We start from the raw sequence: 25,751 nt of genomic DNA, 5'->3' as shown, positions 1-25,751 counted from the left end.
CCGCCGCTCCCGGGCGGCGGGGAAGGGCCGGGGGAGGCGAGGCGAGCGCGGCGCCGCCGCTCCGGCCGAACACGCGGCGGAGCTCCGCGCAGCAGCCGCGGCTGCCGGGCGGGCGGGACGGAGGGCGCTGCCCAAGGCCGGGCCAGGCGGGCAGGGTTTGAACTGCACCAGCCCTGGGGACCGGGAACACACAGGCACTTCCAGAGACCGCTGTAGAAAGGCTCCGTCCGGGTATTCACCTGAAAATGCTGCAGCAGTCTCGGATAAGCCATGAGAGATGGATAAACAGAGCAGGAGGCCTGTAGTGCACGAGAAGAAAACAATTCCCTGCACAGGTGTGAACCAGCCCTCCCAGCAAGCGCAACATTCCTACCTTAGGGGTACAGGCACCTGTACTTATGTGCAGTGCAGTCACTTGGTGGTTTAAGTTGCTGTCCTTAAAGAAGATAGTGTCACTTTAACTCACACTGTTTAGTATTGCAAGCAAGATACAGGAATTTCTCTCCTTGTCATTTTAATTGGCTAAATTAGAATGAAGATGACATTTCTGCATTGTTCCATTTTGTACAAACTCCACGGGTTGACAAATTCAGGCCAAGGAATTGTGTTTCTTCCCTGATGAGTTCAGCTAACTGAGAAAAAGAAAATATAATGGAAATACAAACGTACTGAAGTTTAGGCGCGCGAAAAATCAATACACAATACTGTTGTCTTTCAAAATAAGATCTTCTTTTTCCTTAAAGGTGGCTGTACAGCATATTCAGGATCCCAACATAAAAACTGCTGCCCAAAACTGAAGAGAAAATGGTAACTCTTTCGAAATAGAAACAACATGGGGCCCTTTAGCAAAAATAGTTTATTGCACAAAACTTTTAAAGGAATCCCTATGCACATAATTTTTATAATCAACATGCTTTGTATGATCATAAACATTAATTGTACATAGTGTAACTCCTCCAGCCCCTGGGTTATCCATTCTTCAAGAACATGGAATTATTAACTTCTGTCTTTACAAATACAGCCTAAGTAGACATTACTGAATGTCACACACGAAACAGAACCATTTCATTTACAATATCCAGAACATCTTTCCCTCCCCTAGAAATCTGTGCATCTGTATTGGAAATGAGGCTGCCCAAGACTCGAGTGTTGCTCATTAGCAGGAGGCAGAGTGATCGGATGGCAGCTGATGAGCATTAGTAATTCCTCTGGACAGCAATTGCTTTCACAGGAAAATACTTAAAGGCTCTGATCACAGCAATTCACATGCAATTATTCCCTCTTTCCCTGCAAAGTTAATAAAATGTACATCACAAGCTTCTGCATCACCAGGAACGAATTTGTCATCTTTAAGGTAAATTTATATTGGTAGTACTACCTGTCCCCAGCACACCTTTGATGTTGTCACAGCTAACACTAAAATAGATGTGCCACTGCAGTTCTCTCCCCTGAGGAGGAATATATCATCCATGACAATGTGAACAGCAGAACATTCATCCTGGATATTACTTTACACGTGAGAAAATCCCATAGATTTCTGCTAGGATATTGCCTCAATAAACGGTATGGGATCAGATCCTCCCGCTGCGTGAGTGGATAGGGGGCTCAGCTGATCCCAATACACTGCACAAATATTTCCAAGAAATCTGGAAGACAACAGAACGGAGCTTTATGCAATATTCAGCAATGCCAGAGACTCAGTAACATTTTATTCTTTTGTAGGGTTTGCTGGTCTTTGTTGTGATATTTTTTTTAATGCAGTTATTCAAGAGCTCTCAAAAACTCAACAGCATCTGAAAAAATAATGCTATACCATTTACCAGCTTTCAGCACTGAGGAACATTCTCACATTGCAGTGACATTTCTCCTTCCTTAACTAGATTTGGTTTAGAACGTAGCAATCACTGAAGAAACACAGAAAATACATTCTATTGCAGTGCTTGAAAAAGTAAAATAAAATTTTAAGAGATTATTCTTCAGATTCTCCTGATTATTTGGCAGTGCTGTGACAGGCAGAGGGGAGACAATTTTCATTCCTACAGCTAAGTTATTTTATTGCCTAGACAGCAGAGACCTGAAGCTTTATAGACTGAGCATGCTCAGCCTCAGGGTGAGGCTTTTTAATAAAGCAGCAATTATTTCTCTGGGTCATTAAAAATATAGCTGATGAGCTTCAAAGAAAAGGCTTTGCCTTTATCACAGACTGCATGCTCCTTCTAGAAGACCTCCCGGTGACTTCTGTAACTTCACTTAGTACCTCACTAGATTTAGACCCTCTAAAGTCTCACTGTCCTTCATTTAAGTAAATGACATGGTGTTTGTAGAAAAAGCACATTGTGAATATAACAGGACAATACCCAGTGTCCAGGTACTGCCAGCAGCAGTTGGGCTAATGCAGGAATCTAATCCACAACAGCTCCCTCATCCTGGAAAAGGAAACACACATCTAAGGCTACTTGATTGTGCAAGCTCAGATGTCTTCAGGAGCTAGAGAGAAACTGCAGCAGGATGCAGAATGGACACAAAAAGGAGAGCTGACATTCAGAACAACTAGAAAAGTTTCTAAAAATTCTGGCTTCTTTGATACCAGATAAAACCTTTATCCATACAAGCACTGCTGAACTAACAGATTAGAACCTAGTGGATTCTGAACTGCAGGCAATGTATTTAATAAAGTGAACAGCAACATTAACGCTGCACAAGTAGTATTTTAAATCCTGGACATTTGGTAGTTTTCTTGTACTGAATATATTATTAATTACAGGTTTGTTTTTTTCTTTAACAATACTGTGGTTTGGTTTTTTTCTTCTTTGAGCTTAATATACAGGCAACTTCAAGAACATGACAACAGCGAGATAATCAGTACCATTTACTCTACAAAGCAGACTGCAGCAGTGTGCAGACATGTCTAAAGCTAGTTTGGAAAGCTTTTGATTTTGAATTGTTTGGTAAATCCATCGAATGGGCATCTAATGCCACATCAATGCATTTCTTCCTTTACCAGCTGCAAAACCTTGACTGTCAGCATCACTTGATTTTGATCCCAATAAAATCTAAGTTAAAATCCAGTAGCTGCAGGGCATGAAATCATTCAGTATAAATACTTATAGTGCAAAGTGTTCAACTGGACTAGAGCTTGAAGTGGTAGCTACAAGAAATCAGACTTTGGCTAAATACAGGTGGGTTTGGGAGCTTTGTTTGGTTATTTTTTGCCTTACTGCTAAACGAAATGCAGTCTCTTTCCCCCTCCTCTGCAACAACCAAACCCAAAACCCCAAACACTGAATTTTACAGTGAGGAGAGGGCTGGCTTGTCACTGCACTATGAGCCACATGGAGCAACAGGACCAAAGATGAAGGAAACTAAAGTGAGCTGCTTTAAAAATAACTTAGTCAAGGTGCTCTGCAGAGGGACTGCCACAGTACCAACACTTCCATTCACGGTGGACACCCTGGAATAGAGGGTGCAAAAAGTAGAGGGAGTCTGTGGGAGAAGATAAAGCTATTAAAAATAATAATTTTATAGGCATTATAATTATGTCTTTTAAAGTAAAAATAATTACATTTCTAAAAGCTCTGGCTTTAGGGGCTCATTTCCCTAAGCCATTTGTACAGTATGTCAGAGAACAGCAAACTTAAACATAACATTAAAACAATGACAGTAACAAAACCCCTCATTGTAGCCTTAACTTACAGTATATAAGCATATTAAACCAGATATTCAAAGTCAGAAAATTATGATTTTTTTCTTATGTATATATATATATATTTTACACGCATACTTTTAAATGGGTGTCTACTTCAAAACTTGAAATAAAAAGGTGCAAAGTATTTGTGCAGTGAAGCAAAGCTCACTACTGGCCTGTGACTGTAAGAGAAAAACATCAGCAAACATGCCAGGCAAATCTGCCAAAGATACCAACTGCTCTGCATTGCTTGTCTTTACAGTCTTGTTTCTTCTGCTATAGGTCAGAGGTCATCTTCAAAACTGGAAATGGCTTACAATAACTTATTTTCCTTCAAATACAGATATCCATAATCTGAATTTCAAGAGTAAAAGATTATAGGAGAGACAAGAGAATACTCAGCATATCCAGTTCTAAACCACTGCTAATGGCTGAACATGAGAAGAACTTATTTTTCTCTGTAGTTTGGCTACAATCCATGATGAGGGAAAAAATACATCCTACTCCCACAAATTAAAAAAAAAACAAACAAGAAAACCTAGATGTTACATAATTAACAGTAATTCCTTAACAAACTCACCCAGATTGAACAAGTACATACTTAAAACCAGATGCTCCTCTTGACCTCATTTTAAATCTTCATCTCAATCTCTTACTAAACCCTCAAATGAGCTAGATTCACCACTTGGCAGTACCCAACATGACAGAATTGTTTCAAACAAACCCTTAGAATAGCACATTCTGCAATTACTATTGCATCAGTTTCTCAAATCAGTGCCCTTTGCTTCTACAGGCAAAAGCACAACTCTGAAAACCATTTAAAAAATGAAATAAATAATTTTTATAAAGATTTGTTTATATACCTAAAGCAATAGGAAGAAAGAAAACTGGTAAGGAGGTTATAGTGTCAAAGCTTCCTTGTCAGTAACACTACAATTCTCTTTCTTTTCATCTGCAGTAGGAGTCTCCTGCTGGTCTGATGCAGTTTTAGGACTTGTAGAAGTAAGGTCCATTAACTTGCCCTCAATCTGAGTCCATGAAGACATTGATTCATGTACTGTAATGGTGTGTTCCTCCATCTGGCGCTGAAGGCTGTCCATTTCTTGCCTTGAATGTATTGAGAACAAAAAAAGCCAAAATTAGCAAGCAGAAAACTGACTGCTAAATGCAAGACCAAAAAATTACTTTTCTGATTCTTGATACCTACTCCAAGACTACCTAAGATATAGCTGTATACAAGACAGAGAAACTGTCTTAAGAGCAAAACAAATACAATGTGCTTAATTAAAAAAATATTAATAGCCGGTTTTGGTTTTTTCTGCTGTGTACAATTCAGGATGGACATTTTGTTTAGCTCATTGTAAAGTCTTCTTTCAGTATGACAATGATCATATAAGCAAACACTTACAATGACAGAACATCCTACTGTCCTAAATATAGTCCCAATAAAGAATCATTTCTACAAATCCTTTTTTCCTCATGGTGGCAGCTGGTTTCCTGAAAGCATTTTTAAGATTCCTTAATATGGTTTAAAATAACAGGCCATACTTTAATTGCCGGAGACAGCTGTTCAGATTCTTTAGAGGCTCCTTGCTCACAGCTGTTGGTTTCAGCAGTTCTTCCAGCAAGGCAGCAGGCACTGGACAATCAGGAATCTTGACTGGAGTCACTGGATTGGAAGAGTTATTCTCGCCTTTCAGTTCTTTCCTCTGGTTAAAAAAAAAAAAGGAGTCAGAAACACAATTTTATTTCATCAATATAATTTTTCCCACCTAGAAAGAGTCTCACATCCCGCTACTAGTGCACATCTGCACTAAGGAGCAGGAATCACAGGCATGTTCATGTTAGGTTATTCAAGAGCATTAGCAGAGAATTTTCCTGTACTTTACAACGTGTTCTTCCTACTGAAATACCTTCTTCATCTTGCCATGCTTCAGGTCCAACTTCAGCTGCTGGTTTTGCTGCAGCAGTGACTTCATGCTGTTCTTCAGTTCAGTCACTTTAGCCTGCAGCATAAACTTATCCTTCTGAGTTGCTGACAGGTCTTCCCTCACCATCTCTAACTCAGTCTTGATGTTCTGAATGAGAGGAGAATCAGTGTGATGTATAGAAACAGCATAAAAATTCCAGCCAACTAATGCTTTTATAATCTTTTCAGTTTCCAGAGGAAACTAGAAGGAAAACACAACACTGCTGTTTGAAACAAATTTGCCATGGCAGAAAATCAGAGGTTAGGTTAAAAGAAAATCAGGATCCTATTTTAATGGCATAGAGGTTGAAGAAATACAAAGGTAACAGCAGAGTCAAAATAAAAATTCAGAAAAAAGTGTAAGTATGCTTTTAAAAAATAAAAATATACTTTTAATTATCCCCCTACAGCAATCAGAATTTCAATCCATTAGGATTGGCTTGACTGAATACCTGCAAGACAACTTGTATCCCTTCTAGCTCCTTGTGGCTGCGCTGTTCAGTCATGTCCAGCTGCTGCTTAAGTGTTTCAATTTCTCTTTCTTTTCGTTCTACTTCCCACTTCAGGTCTTCCACCTACCAGGGGAAAAAAATATAATTGGAATTATCTACAGTGCAATCAACCACAAAATCTGAAATACATTCTTATGTCTCATGAAAACCTCCTTAAAAAAACCTAGCAAAACTTTATTAAATGTGCTGAATTAAAGACAAAGTCATACAATGCAACAGAAATACAGATAAACACAGCAAGTGTTCACTTTTTACCTCTTGGCTTACTAGAGGCTGTTCACTAAGTTTGTCATCCAGGCTCTTCTGCAGAACTTGGAGCTGAGATCTGGCTTCTGCCAGCTCTTGCTGGAACTGAGATACCTCCTGGGAATGTTTTTCATCCTCTGCCCTGCACAGCAAGATTAACAGACACAGCAGTTACTCAATCTGTTCTTTAAAAGAAGAACTTCACTGGGTTAGCCAGTTAACTATAAATGACACGACTGTGCATGGAACATGGTTAATTACAGCTTTGACTGAGGGCTTTGCCAACACATTCATAGAGCTAGAGTTAAATCACAAGAAGATTTTATGGAAGATATGTATAAATATTAAATATTGAAAAAAATTATTAAATTCTTGAGCACTGGTAATAGTCCAATTACAAACACCAGATTATACAGGAAAAAAACCAAAACAAAACCCTGTCTGCAATTTTGCTTTGTTTTTGGAGGAATAGGGTTAAGCTTATATCCATTTTCATGTAGGTCTGATAATTTCTTATAATATAAGTAAAAATTTTATATATGAGCAAACTGAATTTTAATACATTGTGGAACATAGTCAATAAACAAGCTAATTCTCTAAGCAGTTTCTCAGGGATGTAAAAGAGAAGAATAATAGTATATATAAAATGTTAATCCTTACTAGCAATGTGAAATACTAGAAGCGTGTGGTGAAAGTGAAAAAACAAGCACATAGTGAAGCCTAAGAACAGTGTACCTCAGGTCTAACTGAATTATAAAGAGAGAAAAATGCAGGCATTTGCTCAGAATCCAAACAAGCATCCATGGTCAGGTTCTGCTGAGGAACATTCAACATAATCCACCCCAAAGGGGCAAACCCAAAAATTCACTGATGCATGGCTTTTTCAGAGGATTTGTTTTAATTACTGTTCTTTTTGGGATATTTACTTACTGCAGCTTGTCCACCTCAGCCTGCAGGGCCTGGACCAGCAGCTCTTTGGCGTGGAGCTCCTTCTTGATCTCGCTGAGCTCCAGCATCGCTGCCCGGTGGTGTCGCCGGTTATGGGCTGCATCCGCCTTGGCTGCCGCTTCCTAACAGGACAAAAGGATGCAGTTTTACTTGGTTTTTCCCTCTGCAGGTAAATCATACAGGGAGCTTAACACAGGACACAACAGAGGAGACATCAATTGATCTTTCAGCCACTGGCCATCCTGACAGACTCCCTGCAGGAAGCAGTATGTTACAAAACATAGATTTCATTTCAATATCATTTTTAAATACCTTTAAATCACTTTGTAAGTAAATAAATGATGAGCCATTACCTGCTTCTGAAGGTCTTTAACTTTTAACTTTTCCTTCTCTAGGGAAGCCTGTAAAGTTTGAATAAGTTGTTGCATTTGCTGATCCTCTTCCTCCTTCCGCTTCAGGACTGCCTGAACCTGTAACACATCACAAAAACAAATGCACGCTTTGTGTGTGCTCACTGGAAGTAGAGGAAATATAAACACAAGCTAATGCAGGGATTACAGAACAACTCTCTGCTCTTCACTGATCACTCCTTCCACACAGTACCTTCAGCCTTACAAGTAGCTATGGTTAAATGGTAGCTCATTGCCTATGTCCACATGAATGTATTACTACTGAAATAAAAATTATTTATCTCAGTGAATCCATATGTAACACATATGGATTCGGTATGTTCCAACTACCTACACTTTCACTATTGCAAATATTGTAGTGCAATTTTATTATTTTTTTTCTAAAGAAAACTCTGTTTAGTGCCAAGTCCCATTTCTGATCTCTTCTTCAATCCCCATATTGATGCTGTTACACAACACGTGGGGGACCCAGAGCTGGAGAAAATGCACCAACTTTGTATCACATGAGCCAATTCCCTTCTGAAGTTATTAAACCAAAAAGTCAAATACCTGTAGATTCAGCTGTACCAAGTCTGCCTCTCTTTTTGCTAATGCTGTTTCAAGGATATTATTGTGTTCCCGCAAAGCAGCATTGGACTGGCTGAGACCTGTAAGTTTTCCACGTTCATGTTCCAGTTCAAGGGCCAACTTCTTATTCATTTCTTCTAAACGTTTTATCTTCTTCCTGAAGCCTCTAGATTCCTGAAGCTATAGTCAAAGAAAAACACAAATCAGACAAACATAACCAAACAGCTTCAGGCTACCATCACAAAAAAATTGTGAGTTAAACTCATTAAGCATCTTGTTTTTCCAGAGTGGGATTTCTTCTTTTCTTTTTTAGATGAACATTAAAAAAATAAGTTCACTTTGGTATTTTTTCCTGTTGGAAGACTAAAATGCTTGCTAGAAAGAAAAATCCAGGAGTACTGTTCAGGTGCAGATCCAGAGTAGTTGATACATATTTTTTTTTTGGTGCCACTCTACAGCTGAACACCATCACCTGGCCCTCAGTGTCACTGGGGTCCATGACTCCCAGTAGTTCCAAAAGCCAATGGTTCATGTATCCTCACTGTCTCATGACCAGACACAGCTGATAGCTAATACAGGAACCACTCTTCTCTCTCATCCTCTTTCCCTATAGGAAAATGACTCATGGAACCACAAAGAACCAGCACAAGGCAACAAAATTTTCAAGTACCACTGACATGATGTTTCCTATCCATGATTCTGATTTTCTCCACCGTTGGAATAAAATTTTGGTACTAAAATTTTTCCCTCTCAGGCACTTTTTACTGTTCTATGCCCATCTACCAAGCAAATTCAAGCAATCACCTCATCCTCAAGCTCCAGCACTTTCTCTCTGTATTCTTCAAGCTCCTGGCTGGTCAGTGAAATCACTTCTTGCAACTCTTTTTCCAGCATCAACTTACTGCTGCTCACAGCTCGCAGTTCTGTTTTCAGAGCTTGGATCTTCTCCTAAAGACAAAGGGGTCACATGTGATTAGTGCATCACCCATCTTCAGGAGTCACTTCTGCTTGGGTTAAAAAGCCTGCTTCTCTAGCAAATACAAAACAAGGTGCCAGTGTTTAATTTAAAGGTCTTGCTCAGAGCTTTCCACCTCTGCATCCAGCTACTGCTGTTGGTGTACTTGACATCTCGCTCCATTGGTTCAAGAAATTGGAGTTTCCCTTAGTAATTTTCTTATTACAGGCCTAACATATATAAATAAGCCATGCTACCTTGAAAAACTTTTAGCTGTCAGTGAGAAAAAAGCAGTAAGAGCTAGAATCTTGGAAAACTTTCAGATACTAACACTTAAAAAAATTAAACAATTCCACAAAAAAAAACAACAAACAATGAAAATTTAATCAATAAATCTAGCTTGCCAAATCACCTTTCTCAAATATAGTTAAAGAAGTTCTCAGTGCTCAGAACCCTGACACCATGTTCTTATCTACCTTTATTTTCCAAATATTTTCATCACTTCAGGGTAAAATAGTATTTCAAGACTTACAGCTCTGTCTTTGTACAATGTCAAAGGACATCTGCATACCTGAGCAATCTGGTCATTCCCACCATCAGTAATTTGTGCTTTTAGTTTGCTCAGCTCTGCCTCAGCAGATTCCTTTGCAGTAAGAGATTCCTGCAGCCTCCGACTGAGAATGCTGACTGCATTCTCATAGGCTTTGTGTTTTGCTTTCATCTCTTTCTGAGCACTCGTCAGGTCTGACCCGAGACGCTTCATTTTCTGTTTCTGCTCTGTAATGGCCCTAGTGTGAAAGGAAAAGAAAACACCAGGTAAAAACAAAAGCTGCTTGACAAACAGTACTACAAGATTAATTTTTCACATGACCCAACAAAATCCAACATCTGAAAGCCAAATATGAAACCCAAATGCTGTAGTTCTTTTGTCTGTGCTAGAAGAACACTTACTTTTTTGCTTCTTCTTGCATTTGTTCTACTTGTTGTTTTAGTGCCTGATTTGCCTCAGCAAGAGATTCCATTTGTTCCTTATCGAACTGCAAAGACTTAACAGGAAGGAAAAGAAGACCCATGAGTGTAAGAACAAAAGAATGTTTGCTGTGTATGTTTGATTACAAAAGAAAAATAATGAAATTTCACAATTACTTCCATCTCTAAATATAAATTGCTCTCCAGTCCGCCGTATTCTCTTTCCCTTTTATTTTCTCTTTAACTCTTTCCTTTGGGGCCACCACTGTTAACACATATGAAGAGTGTTTGGATTTTGTTCTCAGATGGGAGTTCACTTTAGGACCAAGAAAACTGTTTCCACATCAGTCTTCTACCACTCCTGTAGCGCTTCTCCCCACTTACTTACATGAGATGTTAGTAAGCACTCATGCATTTACAGAATTTTGGTAGGTATATGTTGAAATGTCTAGACTATTTCAAATATATAACCAAGATCATTAACTTGCAGGTGGCAAAGTTACCAGAAACAGCAGTGTATCCTGGATGTAACACTGTCCAAGTTCAAAGTCTTACACCTTCCATACCTGTAGGCGTGTTTCCATATCATCTCGTTCTTTCTGCACTGACTGGAGGTGATTTTCTAGTTCCACCATCTGCTGGTGAACCTGAGATACTTCCTTCTGTAGTTTTGAATGCTCAGATTCCAGTGACTGTTTCTCAGCTTGGATTTTGAGCAGCTCTCGTTTTATCTCCTTCAGCTCTGAGTCCAGCCGTTTCTTTGTAGCTTTCAGCTCACTGATGAGCTGGTCCTTGGAACTCGCATCTCTTCGATAAGCTTCCACCATGACCTTGCACACAAGAGTTTCAAGAGGACAATGTCACTTCTGTTTTAGCTTTGCAAACTTTTGACTAATTTACTAGAAATTATTTACAGATGTTATTTTTGCTTGAGGGAGTGGGGGTGTCATACAAACCAGCATCAGCTTCTGTAAGATATGTAAGCTCAGATATCAAATAACAGTTCATATTATCAGTTTATGAAATGAAACACCTTAGTGTTCTCTGCAGTAAGGAATACTCTTCTTCACGTTCTTTATGGAAACTGCATTATGTGCCATTTTTAAAAACCACACTAACTGTAAAATATTAACCATCCTACACACATAATTAGCAACTTTTGCCATGAGAAGAGGGCTTAACTATGACTGACAGTTTAAACAGCCTTCCCAAACTTAAACATAACAAGCTAAAACAAACTTTGACATTAGGTTCATAAGCAATCAAGCAGCAAATTAATGGTGCCACCTTATAAATACGACACATATATGTGCAACACTAATGACATATCCATTTCAAATTACTGTTTCAAAACTGTGTAAATTCAGAATAAAATTTGCAGTACAGCACTTATTTACCATCTAATTACTGAAGCAACTATTATTTTTCAAAGCTGCAAGGGAATGAAAACACTTGAAGATTTACATGAGTGCTTTTGCAAAAGCAAACCTAACCAACAAACCAAAGAGAGATTTTCCATGGAGGATCACTTGGCAAAAGCTGAAGCCCTATCAAAGCATGCATTTGTTGGTGGATCAGCTTTCACATTAGTTACTGATAGAAATTCAACTGAAAGTTATACAGTTTCTGTATTTTAATGTCATAAAGTTCTGTGATACAAAAAATAGATTTAAATATCCTCAAAACCTCCCCAGAAGTACATGCTTTCACTGTAAAAAAAAGTGTATTCCTTGGGTTTAGGTATCTAAAATTTCTTTGGTTTTACTTACCTTCTGCTGCAGAAACTGCTCCTTCACTTTTTTAAGCTGTTTTTTGAGGCTGGCATTTTCTTGTTGCAGATTTTCCACCTGTCAGAGAGGGAAAAAGCAAACACTGCTGTATGTGCCAAATGTCATATTATACCTGATTTCTTCAGTGAACTTATCTGTCTGATTTTTAACAATTGCCTAATCTAACAAGGTTGCTGTTTCTGACTAAGCATCTCAGTGGTTAGATAACACAACATTTTATACAGATGTACATTCACCAGTTATATATATATATATATATATATATATATATACACACTGGGAGCCAAATTACTGCATAGGAAAGATGTTTGGCCCACAGTGCCACAGAAAAGAGCACATTACAAAACTACTACCCAAAGTGTGACCTGTACTCCAAATTATTGTGTTTTAAAATTAGCAAGATTTCAGAAAGATCATTACCTGGCTTGATTTGACTGCCATTTCTTGCTTCAGCTGCTCCAAGATTTGTGATGTTACTTCTGTACCTTCTCCAAGGCGTGTTGCCCCTTCATCAAGTTGCTCTTTACTTGCTTTTGCTGCCTGCAGAGCCACCTCCAACACAATCTTCTCATTCTGCAGATACTGGATTGTGTCATCTTTAGAAGCAGCATCACTCTGGAGCTCTTCTAGCCTGGCCTTCAGTTCATCATACTGTGTTTGCAGGTCATCCAGGGACTGCTCTTTGGTGTGCAGTGCCTCTTGGGTTAGAGTCAATTGCTTCATCAGGTCGAGGTGTTCTTGCTGCAAGGATTCAAGCTGCAGATCTCGCTGATGCAAAGTCAACTTGGCCTGACAGGAATTAGGATTAAATTAATACAAAACTAAGGTTAAAGCACTCTAATCAAAATCAAGTTTTTATAAGTATCAAGTAATTAATATTTTAGCCTGTAGAGGAAAATAACAGAAGGTGAAAATATTTTTTAACTTTCCTAGGCCACTTGTATTTGCTCTGTTAATTGCATTGACCGCCTTGAGCAGCATCTGTTACCTTACAGGCTAAGCAATGACCAGAATGACAAACCTAAAATATTTATAATTTTCATTGTAGTCAAAAGTTTTACTTGAAAAATGTGTCCACAGTAAATTCAGGTGAATTCAGCATTATTAATAATACCATATCATTACATGGAATATAGTACTGAGCTATCACATACTTCATGTCACTGCAGCCCCTGACATGCTGCCTGCAGAAGGTTATAAGGTTAAAGCAGGGCTCTGTAAGTGTAAATGTATGTAATGATATCCTGACCGCCTAACAACTTACAAGTCTATACTTACAATAATCACATACCGAATTCACTAAAAAAACCCCAGCATCTGGCAAGACAGTAGTTATGACATTTTAAAAAAGTATTATTATTGACATGGTTGGAAAAAAGGCCTTTTCACCTGAACAGGATGACTTTAGTATGCACTTGATTTTTGCAGCAATCTGTCAGGTTTCAAAAAGAAGTTTAGAGCTTGGTATCTATTTACTATTGCTTTTTCTACCAAATAAGTATTTCCCTTGGAATTCTGGGAAGTTGGTTAACAACAGTCTACCTGTTCCAATTCTTGCTCCAATGTAGCTGCAGAATCAGCCATTTTCTGAAGCTGTTCTTTCTCATCCTCAAATTCCTCAAGTTTTCTCTGCAAGTCTTCTTCCACCATGGTTTTAGCCTCCTGGATCTGCATGAAGGCAGCTTCCTGATCTAACATGTCAGCCTGCATAGAAAAAGCATGGAATCAACTTCTACAGTTTCAGTGGAGGGGAAGGAGTGGGAAAAAGGAAAAAAACATAGGAAAAGAGAAAAGTAAATTATCAAGAAAATTTGTAGAGGAAAAACACAAAAATAATTCTGATGTCTGCCTTACACACCTGTATGCCTTTACGGAAGTCACTCATTCCTATACTTAAAACACCTTAGAATAATAATTAATGTCTTGCATACTTGTGACAATCTGAATGCCTATTAAATAACACCTTGTCCTTTCTCAGTTGATGAGCAAGACATGAAGAAAAAGAATCTTTATTAAAATTAAGATGTTTGGGAAAATTGTAAACCAAAAGGGATTCCTTGGACGCTGTAGCTACTCAGGAAATAGACCAGTCATTTATACAGGCTATCAGTAACACTGCAGATGGGTGCTTCCACGAACCTGCTGCTATACTTTCCTTTGAGACTCAGAAGCAGAAATGTCACTGAAAATCAGGGGATTTTAAGGTTCTAAGAGCTTTGGAAGTGACTGTACTGCAATTCAGATTTTACCCAACTTTTCTTACTGGAGGGAAGGAAGGACAAACCTGATTAATGAGCAATTTCACACTTAAAAAGCACATTACTGATTTAGATTAATTTCCAATTAAGTTTACTCTTGAACAAGTTCATGGATGGGCAAAGGACAGCATTTACATTTGCCTTCAAAGTTCAATTAAAAACAAATACCAAAACTGAAAATGCAAGTATCACTTTTGAATGGGAAATATATGGCCTTGTTCCCTCTAATTCTTCATAGTGCCACACAAATTTATTTGCTCTGAAATATTTACTGCTTTTATAATGCAGGATTTGAACCAATTCATAAGAGTTCTATATTACTTTGCCAGAATAATCTTGATTTTGCAAAACATAAATACACAACCCAGACAGAACATAACTCACGAAAACCATCAACAACCATACCTCAATATTTTGTAGTTGTGCTGCAATACGTTCCTTTTCTTTAATGGACCTGTGCTGGGTTTCAGTCAGCTGCTGAGACAGGGCCACATTCTCTAGTTTGAGATGTTCCAACATCCCTGCTTGAGTCATCTGCCCAGCCTAAAGGAAGGAAAAAAACCCACAGATAATACCAACAAAATTTAAGAGTTTCAGGAAAAAAAAACCCGTGTTGAAACTGTGAGTGCCTTATTTCAGTCACTACTCTCATGGCACTGGTGCAGTCAGGCCACTGTAGAAGGCCACTAGGTTGTCCTGTGGATAAAACTGACAAAAAAGAGATTCTCAGTTCTCCCATATGCAATGAATCACAATACCTGTATATTGGCCATCTCACTCTGCAGCCTGACACGGGCCTCCTGTGCCAGGACCAGCTGCTGCTGGTACCACTGCCTCACATTTTGGAGAGATGTGATTTCTGTTTCAGATGCCTTCAGCTTGTTGGTCAGTGTGGTCCGTTCCAGCTGCACCTTATGAAGCTGGGTCTGCAAGGAAGCCAACTGCTGTCGCAGGTCATGAACTAGAAAAACAAAAATAAAGAACTTGGACTAACACAGCCCACTATGCTATTTTCATGCACACTTTTTCAAGGATTATTGCTGTATTTGTAATTTTATCTATTTTTCCTTAACTGTTGAACAAAAGCACATATGCCTAATTATATAAAGGTTGGCTTTTCCTGCCAAAGTGCTAGAATCCAAAGTACCGGGTCATAAGAAGAATAAAATTAAACTAAATGAATCACTTCTGTAAGCATTCACAGTTCCTTAGAGGCAGAAAATATGAACAAACTAAACATCAGGAAGTATGTGTCCTGGCACGTAGAGTCATCATTACAAATCAGCATTTGTACAATTTTCCAAAAAAACAACTAGGCCACTGTCTGGACTAAATATTTATGCCTCCCTCCCCAGGCTGGCAGAGGCAGCTTGCAAACTGTGACACTTCTGTGACACAAAATCAAAACCAAACATCTTAAAATTGAGGCCATTTTATTAGTATGATATCAAATAACATCAAGTTTGAATTTCTTCTTCTTCTTGGACTTCAGAATCAAGCTGAAATAAAATGATTTATGGAACAACAAATTTTAAAGACTGACATTTTCATCATCCCACCTGTACTGTCTCTGGTGAGAACATTTTTTTGCATATCTTCAACCTTCTGCAGGAGTCTCTGGTACTGCTCCTCTGCTAATTGCAAATCATTGTTCGACGAAGCCAAACTGGCATTCTTTGCTTCCAAGGCATTTTGCAGGTCAGCCATTGCTCGTTCCAGATCCCAGCAAGACTGCTTTAATGTGGCCACTTCTGAGCTCAGGGATTCCTGCTTCTGCTGGCTGTTTTGGCTGTGCTCCATCTGTGCCTGAAGCTTCATGTTCAAAGCTGCAAGTTGGGCTTGTAGCTCAGTCTTCTCTTTGAGAGCCTGAATGTGTCCACAAAATCAAAATGAGAAAATCTATTAGTGGCTGACTAAAAAAGATGCCCAGCAAAGTGGCTTTGATAAGGAGGCACAAAGGAGGTGCCTCAAGCTCTGGAGCTGAGATTCCCCATCTCTGTCCTTATCTCAACCCATGAGCCTTTCACTGTTATTTCTTCTCTTCCCTGACCAGCCAAGGAAGAGAGGGACTGAGCAGCTTTGGTGAACACCTGGCATCCAGCCAGGGTCAGCCCACCACAGCATTCTTGTAAAGTACCTCATTCAACAATGTTTTTACAAAACACAAATCCACAAGTAATGAGCAAGAGGTTCTTGAAAATTAATTAAAATATTATTTTGATTTGCTGAATACAGAATTCCAAATTCATTTTCTACCTTATTAGCTTCTAGTGAGAGTGCTTCTAGCTGCCCTTCAAGTCTCATCTTCTCCTTCATAACCTGGAGCATCTCGTCATGAGTTCCTGCGATAGAGCTTTCCATAGAAACACTGGAGACAGAGACAGCACAAGCACAGTTACAGGGTTAGAATACAACCCTTGTCTAGTTGAAGAAAAGTGACTCTGAAATTAAGAGGTACTCTGAATCCGTGTGGCTTAGGTTGTATGACATTTTTTCTGGCTTATGATAGATCCAGAACACAGTATAATAACCTCTGTTAAAAAGAGAAAAAAATTATATTCATGCTAAGGTTTTATACTTGAGTTTCCTGTACTTGAAGCAACTAGAACCTAGTGTGGCACCATATATTTGTTATTTTTCAGAACTGAAATCATTGACTTCATATTCTGTATTTACAGATCCCATTTTAAGCAGACAACTGGACATGATGGGATCACAAAACCTTCACAATTATGCCTTAATGCGCCTGAGAATTGCCATCAGCTGATGCAAAAGAAGGAATAAAGGTATTTGGCAGAAGGAATTCCTTATGTTGATTCCTTGCTGTACAGCCAAGGCATCTGGAGAAAAAGATCTTTTCTCATTACCATAAGAAATAAATCTAAGCCAGAATAATCATCAACAACTCATTGCACACCTCAACATATTTGGGCATGACACTTTATTCCAATAAAGCAGAAGGAAGTAATTTCAAAAGTAGGACATATAAAATATGCATCTGCAGAAAACTGATAAAAAGCACACATTGTTAAGGGCTTCACCAGTTATGCACTAGCTTTCTGAATCAGTTTAATACCTGTCATATGCACATAAGCTTGGGAAACTAAATCTCATTCTCAAAGGGCTGAAGAGGATAAGATATCTAGGACAAGACTCTTGGCATTTCTTAACTATGTGAGGTCTGAAAGGTACATGCAGAGATTAGGAAAAAGACAATACTAAATATCATTGGGACAGTCAAGTCTATACTTTCAGACTTTATAGATAAAGGCTCATGAGCGATTCAGTGAATGAAGTCCTTCTATACAGACAGAAACAACTGTTTGCAGTACATTTAACACAGCCAGTGGCAAAAATATCTTTCTCTAAAGATATACTTAGTAAATAGGTACTCAAGTGAAGCGACCTCTCAGATTCTTTTAGAATTTGTAAGCTACTAACAGACTCAATAACAGGGTAAGTTAAAACTGGATCTAAAGTTAGTAGGAGAGAAAAGTAATAGGCTGCCTATTCCAAGAAAATATCATTAACTAACAACAGATATTCTTACCTGCTGGAAATACTGTCTCTTCTGCTCCGTACCTCTCCATTAACTTCTTGCTCTTGGGCCTGATGCTCCACTGCTGCAGCCTGCAGCACCTCACTGATGGAAGGAAATTGCCCCATTGCTTCAGGATGTATCTTCTGGCCATTTATTGTATATGGAGTATCCTGTTTGCCTTCTGCATTCTGCGAACTGCTATACAGCCCTTTCCCTGACACGCTGCTGTAGGTAGAGCTGTCGCTCTCATTTCCATCCAGCCTCATTCCCACTTCACTCCCATCAATCTCTGAAATGCTGTCCCCTGCCAAGGAGGAATTCTCTACTCGATCATCCACGTCAGAGGGCAGACTGATCTCGGACACAACTGATGTTGGGCCACTTCTGCTTTGCATCAGAGCCCCCCCAGGTAAGTCAGTAGCCACAGAATTCCCAGTAGCATTTCGAGCATCTGAATCTTCAGTTCTGTAGTCAGCCAAGGACCGGATCTTGCTGGCCTTAGATTTTGAGCTTCTTCTTTCTTTTGAGGATGCTGGAAGTCCCAAGCTACCCAGCTTTGGCCCCCTGGGGACGCTGGTCCGCAAAAAGGAGTATTCTTTTGTCATTGCTACAGTGCTGGCTCTTGGCAGGATTTCTGGATTTAACATCAGCTCAGGATCCAGGGTGCTGGAGGGACGGGTTTTGGATGTAGACTGACTCGACTAAAAGAAGCAGAGAGTCAACGATAAATTCCAGAATGTTAACTCTGAAATAGCAAAAACTTATTTTGCTGTAGCTTAAGATATAAAGCTCTACACTTTTACACTGATATTAAACATACATCCTTTCATAAACAAGGTGAATTATACCAGCAATCAACCCTATCAAGCTTCAGTATATAGATGTTGAAAATGTTCATGTGAGACTCCATAAGGTAACTGAAAAATATAGGCAAAATTGAACATTTAGGTTACTTTAAGTTTGGTGTCTGTTTTTTCCTCCCCTATTTTAAGTAGCACAAAATGGTACATTACTGATGAGGTCCAGAATAATACTGTCCAGAATAAAAAAATGCTTTCTCTCATTTGAGAAAACTACTAAATGTTTTAATTCAGGGAACAGAAATGGTAAAGTTTTCAAGCTTCTCAACAAAACACAGAAGATGTAGAAGATGTGTTGTGTGGTACTCACTCTTTCTTGGTGTCTCTTCACTCGGTATTGTTTGAGCTGTTCTTCCAGACGCCTTCTTGCCTGAAGTCTGATTTGTTCTTCATTTTCCAATGGCAGTGAAGACTCTACTGAGCCTGTAAGGGAAAGGCATCTTCACAGTCAAACAGAAAACTCCAATGCAGATAAAAGGGATGCAAAAGGTAAAAACCCCTTCTACCACCAGCAACATGCTTCATGCTTAAGCAAGGAAAAAAAGGAAAGCCCATTGACATGCACCTTAAATGACCCTCTTCAAATACATCCTTGTGTAAGCACTGATAAAGCCTGTGGACTTCCACTGCTCAGGTTGCAAATGCTATAGTTCCTCCACAGACGGAGGAGATGACAAGAGATTATGCAGCAAGAAAAATATTGCTGTCACTTAATCTCACCTGTCCTGCATTTCTGACAGTACTAAAATTATAAAACTAAGCAAGACCTACACAGTCCACTCATTCCCTACAAGTAGTGGAAAATGGTTCCCTAGATATATTTTCTTACCTTTTATTAACTCACATTAAACCTTAACTCACATTAAAGATTTCCTGTAGTAAGACTTTTAGACACCTTAATATAAAGGCTTTCCCTTCTCCCCTCCCTTCATTGCTCTTCTCTCCTTTTCTTTTTTTCTTAGCTTAAAATCACCTGGTTCTGCTGTTCCTTTTTTTTTTTAATGTCACCTGTTACTCCTAATAATCAAGATTAGAATAGCTTCAGCCCCAGAAAGCGTGAATTCCCCTCCAGCCAAGAGCCAGTTTTAAATGGTAAGGCACGTGCCTTAGCGGTAGCAGAGGGTGGTTTACTGAAAGAAAATGAATTGCAGTTCCAAGTAAAAGTTTACTGCAAAAATGAAGTTTAGTTCAAGCTTAAATGATGTTACAGAAGTCCAGAGCCAGGCTCAGAGTAAAAAGCTTTATGCAGCAAGAGAAAGCAGGGGCACCACCATAAACAGATGCTTACACAATTCAGTTTCTTGCATGGGAAGACTTAGTTTGAGAGACTGCAAAGCTTCTTTTCTAAGAGCTATGCCCTCAGCACTAGTTCCCTGAGACTTCCTTAGGCTGTCATGGAAACCAGTCACACCTGGGGATGACTCTTCACCCTGCTCACTGCTGGTAGGATCAAAAGATCCAGGAGAGTCAAGGCAGAGCGACTCTGGCCCATTCTGGCAGGCATCCACTTTGCTGTTTATCTCCAGACTTCCCTCTTCATTTGGCACTTTGTTGATGTTATTACTGGTAGCTGGAAAAGAAAGTTTAACTGAGCTGCAGCTTCAAGCCACTTAATTCATCTTCACAGCTCCACCCAAATACAGTGCCAGCACTACTGCCTTTACATTGTATGAATATAGAAACTGCTACTGACAGCAACTGGCAGGAGAAATTTCATAGAGGATTTTTGATTCGTTACTTTAAAAGACCAGAACAAGTACTTTTCATTTGCTTTACTATGTTGCCCTCAAGCAGGACCTCAAAAGTCATCACAAAACATATCTTCAAAACTTCACAGAGGTTTTTAAATCTTGTTAGGTTTAGAAGCATGAAACACCGAGTGTAAGGAACTCTGAGGGACAATCTACTACAAGTAAGCCTCAGCAGCTGCAGGCCTGTGCTGCATGATTCAGCTCTTTGATGTGCAGCTGAGCACTGGGGAGAAAGCATCCAGCATCCCGATTTCCAGACTGGCCCAAGCAGTTTCTCAATTTTAAACTGAGCTTACATTTTTTCAAATAGGATATCTTCATCAAAAGCACAGTAGCAAAGTTCATATGCATCAAAATAATAAACCTACCAATTAAAATGCAATTCAAGAACCACTTCAACACCAATTCTACCCCCACTTACTAGTATTTTTCTTTTCCAGCAGGAAAAAATGCATACTCAAACCCAGATAAACATTTCACAGGTTTATACTCTGGATTTCTCATACATTTCTGTTTCACTTAGATGGGGACTACTAATATTTATGAACCTGCTATTGCAAAAAACCTCTGTATCTAACTTTAAATTAATTACTATAGATCTCAAATGAGCAGAGCACTGAAACAGCCACTGCCTTTCTGTTCATTCCCACTCCATCACTGAAGTAACTGCAACTCACTGGAATAATATGCAAGATATAATTTTTTTTCCTAAAGATGGTGGAAAATATTTAACATTTATGAACACAAAGTATTTGCAAATGCAAAAATCAAGTTCCCACCTCTGCAGTGCATCTTCCCTCAAGCCAGCTCAGTGTGAACCAACATAGAGGAAACTGAATGAAAAAACTCAAGTTGGGTAGAAATATAAAGCTTTCAGACTTAGGTTGCCAAAACCCATCAGCTCTAAGATTTGAATCAAAATACTTCTGAGTATCTTATTCATCATGCAGACAACATTTAAGGCCATTTAACCTTAATCACTTCTCTGATTTAGATCATCATGTCTTCATAAAAACAGTTGCAGGCATGATGGAAGGGGTGAGTTCAACAAGGATGTAAAGGAGGACAGAGGGAAAGACTGCTTTTTAATGACTAACATTTTAAAACTAGAATAATGGCAAAACCAAATTTAAAATAGGTGTCAATGCTAAGAATAGTCACAAGAAGCCAAAAATAAGAAGACAGGTCATACATTCAGAAATATTGTTTCTGCCCATCTCAGAAGCTGCATCAGGTTTATACTTTATTCACATTTTTTCTTCCCAGCAGTGAGTGGCATACATATAGCAAAGGGATGCTGGAGCAAAATTCTGGAGGAATGGTTTCCTGCCAACTTCCTGAGGCCAGGAGACACTCACAATCTAAACACTCCTTGAACTAAAGTAATGTAAAGGCAGTAGTGTCAATACAACTGCAGTCTTTTTAGAACAATGGGCAAGGAGATGCAATTAGAATAAAAACAGTAGAAAGACACACAATCTATTTGTAAGCCACAATTTGACTGTCCAGCACAAGAGATGACAGGAACGTGTGATCTCCCAATTCATAAAAGATGAATGAATCATCCCCTAACTACACTCTGCCAGTCTGATAACAGGCAGAGTAAGAAAAGCAAATAAAGTGTCAGAGCCTCCTCTCTGCTGCCTGTGGCAAGGTGACAGACCTGTGGTACCAGAAGGCCCCAACCTCATGATGTCACCTCCTTTTACATAAGGAACCACTGTGGTTTTGTGTATCTATGCAGCCACAATGTACACACCTCTCCACCCAGCCACCCCCACATCCAACATAGCCTCAGACTCCTGCCAGGAAAACATGGAGATTTCATTACAGTGCAGGGAAAATACTTTCACAATGAAAGCAGTTAAATACTGGAATGGGCAGGGAGGCTGAGGAACCTCCCTCTACAGACACTTTCAGAGTTCAACAGGAGGAGGTCCTGGGGAACCTGATCTTGCTCCAGAACTAGGTGTGCTCAGTGCAGCAGGTTGGACTAGATAACCTACACAGCTCCCTTCCAACTCAAGTTTGATTCTATAATCTATTCAGATAGAGGACTCTAAATAGCTTCTTGTAAACAGCGGCATGATTATTTTATTATAGAGCTTGTCTACATATAAAAATTACTTTGAGATAAACTAGAGAGTACATGCCAGCATCTCTCTTTCATAAAGGGAAGCAGAGCCAGACATTTTGGGTTTTGCCTAAGTGATTTAATTTATTAGAAAGATTTCTTCTGCCAGAATAAAGTACTCCAGTCACAAGCTTACTCTGGAACAGTCATTTCAGAACTGATCGTTCTAGAGAGTTTCAGGTGTACACTCTTGGAAATATTATCTGAAGACAGACTAACACCCTGAACAACAAATACTCACCTGACAGCTGATAGTATTTAAGTTAATAGTCTCATTTTGCTTTCAAAAGAACAAGCTGTATAGCTAAAAAAAAACAATTATACATACACACAGAGCTATAGACTTCACCAAACTTGCTTAAAACTGCTGTATAAAAAATTCCTGACCCCAAGGGAAAACTTCACCTGAACAATAACACAGATGATTATATAAAAGCCTGGGCAAGGCTAGGAAATTATTTGGTACATTTTAAATAACTTACTGTTAATTTCATCTGTAGTAACTAGCTGTAACTTGGCTTTACAATCCGAAAGTTCTTCAGAGCTGCTGGGAGCCCCATTACTGCTTCTGCTCTCCAAGTGAGCATCCTGCTGGACAGATGAGGAGTCCATGGTAAAAATTATCCAGATCCCTGGAAAGTTCTTCTTCTCAACAATTTGCCACCAAGTGAACTACCAAGTCCTGTTTCTCTCCATCAGCAAGAACAGCATCAAGTTGTCAGACAAGAGCACAGCTCTGAGCTGTAGAGCTGTTGGTGTGCAGCAGGCAGCTGCTAACTCCACATCATGGAAACAGCTCGCAGCCAAAGTCGTAATCACCAAGGAGCTGCATCCTCTAGAAACAAAATGTAGTGAATTTACAAACACAGAACTCTTAAAATATGAGTTAAAACTAAGATAGTTCCCACAGACAGAACCAGGACACGCAGTAACAACAGAGACAATGAAATACAACCAAGTATCCAGATCTGGGAATAAAAAGTGATCTGTTTATGCCCACTATTTTAGTAGCACTGATACACTGCAGAAGGATGCAACAGATATTTAGCAAGACAGCTGATTTAGAATCATTGTCCCTTTTAATGGAAAGATCTGTTTGGCCTCTGCTTTAAGAACAAAGCCAGTAACAGAGTAGTATTCTCCTCTGTAAATTACAGTATATATATGCAAACATACCACATATTTATTTTAAAGGAATGAGTTTCAATATATTTTGTTAAAATGAAGTACTGAATTCAGATTTAACTTTTTAAAAATTAAATTACATCATTACTGTTTACTTGTCTGCAGAAGAACAAGTATGAATCATTGTACAGACTCTGAACTACTTATTACAGCACAAGCTGGCAGTCAGAACATGGCCTGGACTGCAGCTCAACATTGCCTTCTCCTATGACCAGCCTAGAAAAGGACTTCCAAACACAGTTTATGGAATTTGCAAATGATTCTTCAGGTATTCAGATCTAACCTCTGAATACCTAATCTAACCTCCGGGGTGGGGGGGGGGGGGGGAGTGTTCGAGGATGTCAAATCAGGAATATTTTGACTGCATTTTTACATTAACAGAAACACTTTTAACAACATTCCTTCCATCTCTCCAGGGAGCACTTGTGCAACTGCTGCTGTGCCACACTGCCCTGGTCACCCTGCAACACCACCATCACCTCCAAAATATTACTGAAGCAGCAAACAGCTCAGGACTCACAGGAAAACACGGTCATGTAGGTGATCCTTACAGATCCTGTGAAGGAGCCAGAAACCTGCAGCACCTTTCCAAACGGGAAACCTCCCCCAAACAAACAACAAAAAAATAATACCTTCATTGTAATTTCTTAATAATTTTAAAAGATTTTCAGTATAATAAAGCTTTCAATAAAACTCCTAGAACTGCTACTGTACAGCAAACAGATGCTACGTGACAGGTTACCAAGAGGAATCATAGACAAAAGGCAAGCAAGATTTTGGCTCCTTACACCTTGTCAAAACACAGCCAACAGGAGATGGTTTGTTGTCCTTGTCATAAAACGCGTTTAAACGATCAAAGTGATGAAGAATGCCTTTCTCCTGTACAACCCATTCCCAGTATTAAACGCTGGAGTATTCTGGCCTCCGAGTCCTTTCGTATCCCTGTGTTGCACACAAGCACGCACATACACACATAAATGTAGGCACGCCACAAGAACACAGCAACGAGCCCACAGGGAAAGAGCTGTACGAAAGACACCGATTTTGCTTAAAACACGAACAGCCACGACAACAACGGGTCCCGGTCACAGACCGGGGAGGCACCGGCAGACACGGCCGCGGGGTCTCTGGGCCGGGCACATCCCTGGGCGCCAGCAGAAGCAGCGGGAGGCCCGGGGCCGCAGCCCACGGAGCCGAGCCGGGCCGGGCCGGGCCGGGCCGGGCGCTTCCCCCCGGTCCCCGGCGCAGCCCCGAGCGCCCCGCGGCCTGAAGCGGCCCCTGCCCCTCCGGCCCGAGCCGCCCCCGCCGCCCCCCATCCCGGCCAGCCCCCGCAGACCTGAGGCCGCCCGCCCGGCGCCGGCTCCTGCCCGAGACGTGGCGCTGCCTGCGCCGGGAAGGGGCGGGCGGGGCGGTGCAGTGCAGCGCGGTTCTCCCTCCGCCGCCGGCCCGGCGCTGCCGCCGCTGCCGAGCGCGGGCCCGCGCGGGGCCCCACGGTTCTGCTGCCCCCGCGCCGCCGCCCGCGGCCCCCGCCGGGCACAGGGGCGGCCGAGGCCCGGGCGCTCCGAGGCGGCGGCCGGGCCGCCGGGCCCGTGGAGAAGCGGCGGCTTTTCCAGACGGACCCTTCCGGCAGCGCACGGAGGGGCGGGAGGGACGGAGGGGGAGCGGCTCTCGGGCCGGGCCGCCTCAGCGCCCGCCCCGGGCGGTGCCGGGGCTCTCTGAGGGGCGGGGGTAAGGCCGGCTCCTCCGTCGGAACCCTGGCGCTGGCACCGACGTGCATAAATTAAAATAAAGTTGTGCATAAATTAAAAATTTACATTTCTTAGTGAAAGTGGTACGCCCCTCGCAGCCTTGTGTATCTGCATCATTCATGGTCCTGCATTAGCGTTGCCTTTTACAGGGTCTGAGTGAGGAGACTCCAGTGACATGTCTTGTAAATGTCACGTTTTCAGCGTTCCCGGTGGCCCTTTCCTC

At 40.4% G+C, this 25,751-nt stretch overlaps 1 protein-coding gene across 2 annotated transcripts; it reads right to left on the bottom strand.

The window, feature by feature from the left end:
• Window positions 1-4,502: 4,502 nt before the first annotated feature.
• On the bottom strand, window positions 4,503-23,352 carry GOLGA3 (golgin A3). 2 transcript variants are annotated; one of them, XM_068208782.1, is made up of 23 exons: window positions 23,078-23,352; window positions 19,999-20,280; window positions 19,021-19,133; window positions 17,860-18,551; window positions 16,566-16,677; window positions 15,869-16,175; window positions 15,068-15,270; window positions 14,715-14,852; window positions 13,594-13,755; window positions 12,472-12,840; window positions 12,031-12,108; window positions 10,828-11,091; window positions 10,244-10,338; window positions 9,864-10,080; window positions 9,142-9,285; window positions 8,320-8,517; window positions 7,714-7,830; window positions 7,343-7,482; window positions 6,422-6,554; window positions 6,107-6,229; window positions 5,599-5,763; window positions 5,234-5,394; window positions 4,503-4,792 (listed from the first exon to the last, which is right to left on the bottom strand). In XM_068208782.1, exons 1-23 carry the CDS (start codon window positions 23,205-23,207, stop codon window positions 4,585-4,587), a joined length of 4,551 nt encoding a protein of 1,516 aa, XP_068064883.1. In that variant the 5' UTR covers window positions 23,208-23,352; the 3' UTR covers window positions 4,503-4,584. The 2 variants fall into 2 exon arrangements, with proteins under 2 accessions (XP_068064883.1, XP_068064884.1); XM_068208783.1 differs by having other exon boundaries at window positions 20,122-20,280.
• Between the last annotated feature and the right edge of the window lie 2,399 nt (window positions 23,353-25,751).

Source organism: Anomalospiza imberbis, chromosome 18 (assembly GCF_031753505.1).
Source record: "Anomalospiza imberbis isolate Cuckoo-Finch-1a 21T00152 chromosome 18, ASM3175350v1, whole genome shotgun sequence".
In the NCBI taxonomy this organism is placed as follows: domain Eukaryota; kingdom Metazoa; phylum Chordata; class Aves; order Passeriformes; family Viduidae; genus Anomalospiza; species Anomalospiza imberbis.
Note: the sequence above shows the minus strand (reverse complement) of the source record. Positions and strands in the feature narration are given on the sequence as shown.

Coding starts and splice junctions, on each gene's coding strand:
- GOLGA3 (XM_068208782.1), bottom strand. CDS start 23,207: ATGGACTCCTCATCTGTCCAGCAGGATGCTCACTTGGAGAGCAGAAGC. Junction 6,230..6,421: donor AGCCTCTAGTAAGCCAAGAG/GTAAAAAGTGAA, acceptor TTCCCCTGGTAG/GTGGAAGACCTGAAGTGGGA. Junction 4,793..5,233: donor AGCTGTCTCCGGCAATTAAA/GTATGGCCTGTT, acceptor AATACATTCAAG/GCAAGAAATGGACAGCCTTC.